General features: G+C 57.5%; 1 protein-coding gene across 7 annotated transcripts; it reads right to left on the reverse strand.

The window, feature by feature from the left end:
* Positions 1–1,157: 1,157 nt before the first annotated feature.
* IRF1 (interferon regulatory factor 1) lies at positions 1,158–8,614 on the reverse strand. Of its 7 annotated transcripts, none has more exons than XM_045892389.3 (10): positions 8,361–8,614; positions 7,245–7,336; positions 5,848–5,947; positions 4,874–5,050; positions 4,711–4,760; positions 4,471–4,603; positions 4,159–4,281; positions 3,723–3,772; positions 2,472–2,607; positions 1,158–2,151 (listed from the first exon to the last, which is right to left on the reverse strand). In XM_045892389.3, the coding sequence occupies exons 2-10, from the start codon at positions 7,329–7,331 to the stop codon at positions 2,039–2,041; spliced, it is 969 nt and encodes a 322-aa protein (XP_045748345.1). In that variant the 5' UTR covers positions 7,332–7,336; positions 8,361–8,614; the 3' UTR covers positions 1,158–2,038. The 7 variants fall into 7 exon arrangements, 6 of the variants coding, with proteins under 6 accessions (XP_045748345.1, XP_064451953.1, XP_064451955.1 ...); XM_064595883.1 differs by lacking the exon at positions 8,361–8,614 and adding an exon at positions 7,877–8,349; XM_064595885.1 differs by lacking the exon at positions 8,361–8,614 and adding an exon at positions 7,830–7,858.
* Positions 8,615–8,946: the final 332 nt, after the last annotated feature.

Here is an 8,946-nt window from a genome sequence, read left to right on the forward strand (position 1 = left end):
CCCGTACCTGCCATGACCTCACTGCCTAGATGATGCTAGGGCTATCAGCTGATTTCCCTGGGCCAGCCTGCCGACTGTGGGCTACTGTTTATGCCTCAGGGCCAGGGACTGGGAGTGGGGGAGACATGAACTCTCACCCTCAGTCATTCCCTTGGCTTAGGCCTCATCTGAAGAAGGCATTGTCATATGGCGGCCGTTCCCAACCTGCGGGTTTCCAAACACCCTTCTGATCAAATATACTCCCTCACAGACTTGGTGTGTGTCAGCTCAGCCAGAGCCCTGAAGAGAAATGGAGGAAGGAAACCTGCTCCATGTGAGGTCATCCAAGGTTTTCCTAACACTTTTGTGCATAGACCTGTTGTATAGTACCCAGCAGGGCTTGTTTTCAGCACCAGTGTAGTTGGCCATCAAAATAGCAAAATACTCTTGGATGGGCAGGTAAAGAGGCCCGAGTCCATCCCTAGTGTCCTCCAGCCACCCCAACCTCTGCCTCTCAGATCTGTCCCCAGGCCAGTATCTACCTATACTGTCCAGTATTGTAGCCACTGACCACATGGGGGTATTTGCATGTTAACGAATTAAGAATTCAGCTCCTCCATTGCACTGGCCACATTTCAAGTGCTCAGTTGGCACATGGGACTCTGCCCCTGCCTTCTATAGTGGGCAGTACAGAGAGAGGTCATGTCCATCACTGCAGAAACTGGGCAGGTCAGGCCCAGCACAGCAGGCCTCAGGAACCGCTTTGGGGCTGGTGTCTGTGGTGATTGCCCATGACCGTGCTGTACCAGGTGTGAACTTTCCGAAGTAGCATCTGAGCACACCTGGATTTGGGGTTAGCAGGACATTCAGTCTATGGCACGTTACTCAGAACTCAAAACCTAACACTCTGCAGGCCTCGGAGCCCCAGTTCAACTCACAGCCTGGTTATAAAGCCCGGGGCAAGTGACTGCATCTGTATGAGCATGTCTCTGTGCTAGGATTGTCCCCTCTTCCTGTCATCTTCTCTGTGAACATAACTACAAGGCTTCTGCAATAGGTGCATGTCACTGTGCACCCCTCAGTCAAGTTCAGGCAGGACGCCCCGAATGAGTCCATCAAAATGTCTCTATCAAAAGTAAAACCATCTGCAGTTTATCTCTAAATAAAAGGCCACACCCTTTATAAACAATTAACTTTTTATAAAAAGACAAATGTACATATTTACACACATGTACGTATGTGGTCACACATGACTTAGTGATTAGATGGCATTTCCAATTTTAAAAATCACACCAAGACGCTCACACTTCCCTCCCAGGGCCTGCTGAGGGCTGCCGGGGCCTGCCTGAGGGGGCAGGTGGGCGCGGGGCAAGGCACGATATAAATAAATGGAAAGACTGAGAGCTTGGGGGAGACGTTAGTGTACACCTCTGATCAGAAAAGTGGCAAGGTCCACCAGAAAAAGTGCCATGTTTCTTCCCAAGCCCCTCAGCCCGAGCAGGGCGGAGCTCCTCTGAGGCTGAGGGAGCACTGTCCTGCAGGGCCCCATTTCCCTTCACATTTCGCTGGCTTTGGAACAGGCCCCAGGGCTCAGCTGGGAAGGCGGGAAGGGGGGGGAGGTTCTTTGGGAACAGGATTCACTTAGTGCAATTGTCTCTTAGTGCAGAGCTGGCCCTGGGGTCGGCGCTGTGCTTTACTGAGGTCACTGGTCTGTTCCCTTGGGCCACCTCAGTGACAGCGAGACCCTCTCTCGGCAGCTGGGCTTAGAGGGAAAAGCTGGAGGCTGACTCCTCTCTGAGACCTCCACCTGACACGTCCATCTCAGAACCCCATCTTCCCAGGAGGCAGGGCCAGCTTTACCCCACAAGATGAGCCCAGACCCTGGCCTGACAGACCCCAAGAGGTCACAGTCCTAAGGAGGGAGGCCTCATCCCTGCTCAGCAATGGAGTCATACTCTGCCATGTCAAGCAGCCCACAGGAGTCCTGTTTCTTTGCATCACAGCTACCGTGATGCCAGGTCCTGCTCGCCTAGGGGAGTAGCAGGGGGCCGGGGCCCAGCTATGGCGCACAAGGAATGGCCTGGATGGAGGGCAGCCTGACTGGGGGCAACAGGCTGTCCAGCCAGCTGGTGTCCATGTTCTTCAGATCTGAAGATATCAGTCCAATATACCCTAGAAGATGTGAAGAAGGTTGTATGAGGACGGAGGGTGAAGGCAGGTGTGTTCTCCCGCCCCCTCAGCCCCATCCCAGCAGGCCACAGTCACAGCTGCCTGTGCTGCCCACACCGCGCCCCCCAACGTTAAGACCCCTCATCTTTAGGCAAACCTGAGTGCTTGGGAGCAGCAGCTGGTTCACAAGCTCTCTGTACCAAGAAGGTCTTAAGAAAGATGCTTTGCCTCTGCTGCTCCCTGGCCCAGTCCCCCAGCCCTTTCCCACCCCTTGCAAGGTTCTCCCTTGTCGGAGAAATCCTATGGCTCCAGGAACTTCCTACCTCCAGGGCTGTCAACTTCTGGCTCCTCCTTGCAGCTGAAGTCTCCGTAGAGAGAGGCGGGCTGAGCCCCGGGTTCATTGAGCAGGTACCCCTTCCCATCCACGTTTGTCGGCTGCCACCCCGTCTGCTCCAAGAGCTGCGGACAGAGGAGGAAGAAAGCCATCAGCTTACTTCCAGTGCAGACTCATCCTCTGGCCCTGCCTTCAATGGGCCAACGCTTCCCTGCCAGCCTCATACCCTTGGCCCCTTGCACATTCTCAGATGGATGCAGACGTGGAATGCGGTTATGACGGGGGCCTGGGAAGGGAGGCTCTGCCCTGGACTCCCACTCCCACATCTACCCTCCGGCACAGAATCTCCCAAGACTTTCCCCCTCCACTGGGGGAGGACAGACCGACTGGGAATGTGGCTTAATGCAACGGTTAGCATCCTGAGTCAAGAAAACATGTCTAGAAAAGCTCGAGATAAAGAGCTGCGGCTAGGTCTCAAGTTTTCTATGCTGAAGAAACAGAGCCTGGGTACAACTACGTCAGAAACGTTTTTATATTCACTTTTAAAAGTGAAACAGGAGGGGCGCCTGGGTGGCTCAGTCGTTGGGCGTCTGCCTTCGGCTCAGGTCATGATCTCAGGTTCCTGGGATCGAGCCCCACATCGGGCTCCCTGCTCGGCGGGAAGCCTGTTTCTCCCTCTCCCACTCCCCCTGCTGTGTTCCTTCTCTCGCTATGTCTCTCTCTGTCAAATAAATAAATAAATAAAATCTTTAAAAAAAAAGTGAAACAGGAAAAAAAGAAAAAAAAAAAAAAAACCTGGAGAATAATTTGCTTTAAAAAAAAAAAAAAAGGGAAAAAAACCCCCATCAGATTGCAGATCCCAAAGGCTGAATATGAACACCTGATGTGCACTCCCTAACCAGCCCTAACCAGCGGGGCAGCAGGCCTGGGCCGTGCCGGGGCAGAGGACGCAGGTCAGGGACCCGGCAAGGCTGGCGGCTGACTCGGCGCCGTTTCAGGCCCTGGGGCTCTGCTCCGGGACAGCCGGTCTGAGAGCAGGCCTCGCTCCTGCCCTCACTTCCATGGTGTCTCTCCCAGCAGCCAAGGAGGGCACCGTGCATGCGGCATCCGTCGGACCCGCCAGCAGCCCGGTCATAGGAGCGGCTGCTTACGCCCCCCGATTGTCGGCTCTGAGTGGGTCTCTCTCTCCTAAGCAGCACCCACTTCGAAAGAGTGCCCAGGGAGGGGGACCAGGCTTTACCTTCATGATGTCCTCCGTTAACTTCCCTTCTTCATCCTCATCCGTCGTGGCTGTGGGTGGGGGAGAGCAGAGAGGTTGGCTGGGCCCTGCGGCTCCCGCACCACCAGCCCCCCGGCCCTTCACGCGCGCACACCCACGGCCTCGCAGCAGACAACTGCCGGCCCCGGCGAGGCCAGAACAGGACACGGTGCTGGTGACTCGGCCTCCCGAACCCTCGAGCCACACCTCTTCCCACCAGCCCCCTGCTTCCTTCCTCACCCCCGGAGCCTGGGCTTGCAGAGGAGCCGGGGAAACGAGCAGTCTTAGAGCAAAGTGCAGCCCCTGGCCCCTGACCTCTTTTCTCCGGCACAACACAGTCAGCTCCATGGGCGCCCGGTGGAGCTCTGAGCCTCTTCTCTCCCTCAGGAAGCCCCTCCCAGGCCCCCAAAGCACATACCTTCCGAAGTGGAGGGCATGGGTGACACCTGGAAGTTGTACAGGTCACTGGTGCTATCGGGCACAATCTCCACTGGGATGCGCCAGTCGGGGAGAGTACTAGTAACAGTACACGGGGACAGTGCTGAAGGACAGCAGAAACCTCCGGTCAGAACCGTGGGCTTTCTTAGTTTGCAGGACACCCAGCCGCCCCGGCCCTGCTTCCTGCTCCAACGGGCCACCATCCACAAGCACGGGGCCCCCCTCCTAGACCCAAGAGAAGGAGCCGTCCCCCTGACCTGTGTGCTCTCCTGCCAGACCCGGCCCGCCTCACCTGGAGTTAGGTCCCGCTCAGCCTCCAACTCCTGCCCTAGGTAGCCCTGGGTGGTGTAGTTGCTGTGGTCATCGGGCAGGGTGGAGCTGCTGAGTCCATCGGAGAAGGTATCGGGACTGGAGTCACCGCATGACTGCAGCAGGAGAAAGGAGCTTAGGCCCAGGCTTGCTGTGGCACTTCTTCTCCTGCCCGCCCGGACTCCCAGGTGACCAAAGACTAGCAGCTCGGGACCACACTCACCTTCCTCTTGGCCTTGCTCTTAGCATCTCGGCTGGACTTGGACTTCCTCTCTGTGAGGCAGATAGGCTGTCAGTCTTGGGACAGGCACACCAGCCCCAGCTGCCCTTCTTACTTCCTCCTTCCCTCCCTCAGAACTTCCCAAGGACCCAGAGCCCTTGGATACCTTTCCTCTGGTTCTTGGTGAGGGGCGGGAGCATCCGGTACACCCGCACAGCTGAGCTGCCTTTGTTCCTGCTCTGGTCCTTCACTTCCTCAATGTCTGGCAGGGAGTTCATGGCACAGCGGAAGTTGGCCTTCCATGTCTTGGGATCTGGCTCCTTTTCCCCTGCTTTGTATCGGCCTAGTGGGCAAAAGAGGGAAGACGACTGTCAGGGCCATGGGTGGGGATCCTCAGCTGCCCCCTGGCCTGGGAGGAGGAAGCTCTCATGCTGCCAGAGACCCACACTGGCCAAACCACTGGCATTCCTGGGTGACCCTCTGCAGGCCCCGGGGCTTCTCAAATGCCCGGGCTTGGCTCAAGACACATCCAGCAGGCCTTTCTGAAGGGCCCAGCCAGAAGCACTAGAGGGCCCATATGTCCCAAAGTGCTGCATTGGTGCTAGACCGTGACCAGTCTCCCTGCTTGGGCTGTCAGTAGCCAGAGAGCAAGTAGGGGCTAGGGTTTATCTGATATTTCCAAACACAGGAGTGGACAAAGAGTAGGCACCAAAGAACAGTTACGGATGGGTGTGCTGACTGATCTGAGATGGACCAACAGCCCCAACCCTCAAGGATAAAAGGAGGCTGCTAACCAGATGGGCCTTGGGCCAGGACCTTGGTGAACATCAAGAAAATGAAAGGCCTGGGTCTCTTTCAGTATCCAGGCTCACAAGTGCTCTTGCCAGGGGGAGCTTTCATCCAGCCACCAGCTCCCTGAAATCATACTTTCTAAGATACTGACTTCACAAGTTCCTTTAAGAACTTGCTGAAATGATGGACCTTTCCCCCAGAAATACAAGTCTGCCCCCTGCTCACCCCCAAATTCTGTACACAGTATCAGGGAACTCAGAGACCCCAATAAAGAACCTTTGTGTTAACAGAAGTGACTCCCCTGGTCTCCTCCCTGCCCCCTCCAGGGCTAGAGACCAGGGCACACACCTGTGTGAATGGCCCAGCTTCGGAACAGACAGGCATCCTTGTTGATGTCCCAGCCATGCTTGGCAGCATGCTTCCATGGAATCTGGAAGATCATCTCCTCCTGGACGGCACACACACATACACACACACACACACACACACAAAGCCTGTGTCAGCTCAGAGGCCACAGGCTTTTTGCATGAGTCTGCCCAGCCCCCCAGGTCTGGGAAAAGGCTGACTTCCCCTTTTCACCCTGACATCTGGCTTGGGTTGACCCATCCTGAGAATGGCTTAAACAGACTACTCTATCGCTCTCGATCTCTCAGAAGGAGCTCTGGGTTCTGAGGAGCTATGGCAACACCAGCTCAGCAAAGACCTCTGTCTGCCTGTTACAGTTGTGCTGGGACCCATACAGGGCACCTTGGGATGCTCTCTGGCTTTCAGCACCAACAATCAGGTAAGAACTCCATCCATTCTACGGGGCTGCTTAGGACACCTGGGGCCGCTGGCTCCTACACAAGGGCTCCTGGCCATATACCCGAGGGAGCCCCGGGCCAGCCTTGGATGCTGACTACCTGTGTGATGTCGGCACCGTCACTATACCTCCTGGTCCCTCACTGGTTTCTGTGAAACAAGAAATCACAGTGACACATATAAAGACTAAGTCTCACTGTTATTATTACTGGTGGTTAACACTCTGGATCTTTGAGTCTGACTGTTCAGGTTCAAATCTTGGCTTTCTCACTTCTTGTGTGATCTCATTGTCTACCTCTCAGTGCCTCAGTTTCCTTATCAGAAAATGGAGCTATTAACGGGATCTACCTCACAGGGCTACTGTGACGATTCAATGACACAGTGTAACAGACTTAGCACAGTGTCACACTCGCTCATAGGGAATGCACAGTAAGCATGAGCTATCGTTACGAATGTTATTATTACTTCCAAGTCTGCAGGGTCTGTGTTGCCCTTTGTGCACCAGCATGAGGTTTCCTGGGCCTGGGCCAACAGTGCGAGGTTAATTCTTGGGTCCCTTGCTGAACCAGCCATTCTTCTTGCCGGTAGAGCCCAGTTCCCTGTCTCCTGTCTGACTGGGACCCTGTAGGATGCTGTGTGTTTGTAGGGGTCTCCCTCAGAAGAGATCAGAACCCTGGCTCTGCAGATGCCAGGAGGGTCCTGCTGCTAGAAACGGTCAGTGCCCTCAGGAGAGTGCCCTGTCCATGCGGAAGAAGGAAGGAAGGCAGAAGTTGGCCAAGTGCGGTCCAAGGCTGGGCCTTGCATACTCCCTGCATGCAGGACCCACTGGGAAACACATCTGCCTCCTCCCCATCACTTCCCTTTTTGAGCCGCATCTGAAGCTTTGGTCCCCCAAAGAACATGTGTTAAAATAGTGGCAGAAAAACCCAAAAGGTTACACTCACTTTATTGATCCAGATCAACCCTGGGATTTGGTTGGAATTAATCTGCATCTCTAGCCAGGGTCTCATGCGCATCCGAGTGATGGGCATGTTGGCTGTAAAGAGAAAACAGAGGCTCCTGTTTGGAGTCTGTAGAGCAGCCCCTTAGGCACTACCTGCCGGCCATCCCTCACCACCCCCACCACCCCCTCCCAGTTACTTTCCTCTGCCTTCCACCAGGTACCAAGTACTACAATCATGGGGGAAGGGGCTTTTACTCTTACAAAACTGCCCTCCAAACATTTTCATCTCGGGCAAAAACACTTAAGCCCCTTCCCCCACACTCCTCTAAACGCTCTTGGGAGGAGACAGGCATGCAAGTGATAGTTTCAGGATTTATGTGCAGGAAAAACAGATAAAATACACAGATATCTTAATACCAGAACTTTCCTCCCCAAATTCAGATCTTTGGGGAAGGGAGAGGCTTCTTTCGGTTGATGCCAATAAATTCCCGTACTTGAGCTGCTGCCACTACCACTAGCTGTCACCCTGCACTCTCCCCGTCACCCCCCGCCCCCATCTATTCTACACTGCTCCCAGACAAGGTACCCCTCCCGGCCTGGCTCCCCTCCTCCGCGAAGTAGCCGAAGGAACACCTGTGGCGCCTCTTCCCGTAGCCCCAGCAGGTCCGCCAGCCATCCCCGGCAGCAGGTCCCAGCCCCCCAACACCTGCACACACAGCCTGAAACCTAAGGCCTGGGCGCGGAGCTGGGATCGCCCAAAGCCCGCGCGGGGAGCACGGGGCGCCCACGCGCGGCCGTACACTCGAGTCCCCGGCAGCGCTCACGGATGCGCGCGACAAGCCCACCGAGCCACCCAGAGGCCCGGGCGGCTCCGCGCACGGAGATCTGCGACAGCGGCCGGGCGCCGGCAACCTCCGCTCGTGGGCGGTCCACGCCGCGCGGCCCGCCCTCCCCGCGCTGCCGCTCCTCCGGCGCCCTCCCGAGCCCGCGCGGGGGCCCCGGCGACGCCGCGCGCCCGCGACTCTCCCGCTGGGGCGAGTCGGCCCCCACTTCCTGGTGCCCCGCGCGCCTTTGTTCGACGCCACCGGCCCCCCCCCCGCGGCGAAGGCGGGCTCACCTCCGCAGCGGGCGCGATCCAGCGGCGGCCCCCGGAGGTCCCCGCGCGGCTGGGGCAGCGGTGTCGGCGCTGGGAGCGCAATTCCGGGAGGCGGCGGCGGGAAGGCAGAGGATGCGCGGGTCGAGGGGCCGTTGGGCACGGCTGGCCTTGGCTTGGCACGGCTCCCGCTGGCCTCTGCTCGGGCCGGCTCGGGCGCACGTCCTGCCTCGACGAAGGAGTGGCGCGCTCTGCCGGGGCAGCGGCGCCGGCGAGAAATCTAAACACTTAGCGGGATTCCCCCAACCCAGGCCCGGCCCCGCCTCTTAAAGAGCCGCGAGGGCGCCCATTGGTCGGTGCCGCCCCATCATTTCGGGGAAATCAGGCTGTTGTAGAGCTAGCGGCGAAGGGGAAGTACAGGGCGGCTGCTCCTCCCCACCCCCTCCGGCCCGGCGCCGCCGCCCTGGGGCGACCGCGGGCCCGCCCCGTCCGCTCCCACTCCACCCCCACACCAGCTAGCCCGGGAGAAAGCCGTCCTGGAAAGCCGAACGCCCCCGGCCCGCAGTTACTGCCCTCACTCCGCATTCTCCCAGCCTGCTCGGTCCTGCGG

The sequence above is a fragment of the Mirounga angustirostris genome, unplaced genomic scaffold (assembly GCF_029215605.1).
Source record: "Mirounga angustirostris isolate CCGP_5_RB_7025 unplaced genomic scaffold, mMirAng1.0.hap1 SCAF_7, whole genome shotgun sequence".
NCBI lineage: Eukaryota > Metazoa > Chordata > Mammalia > Carnivora > Phocidae > Mirounga > Mirounga angustirostris.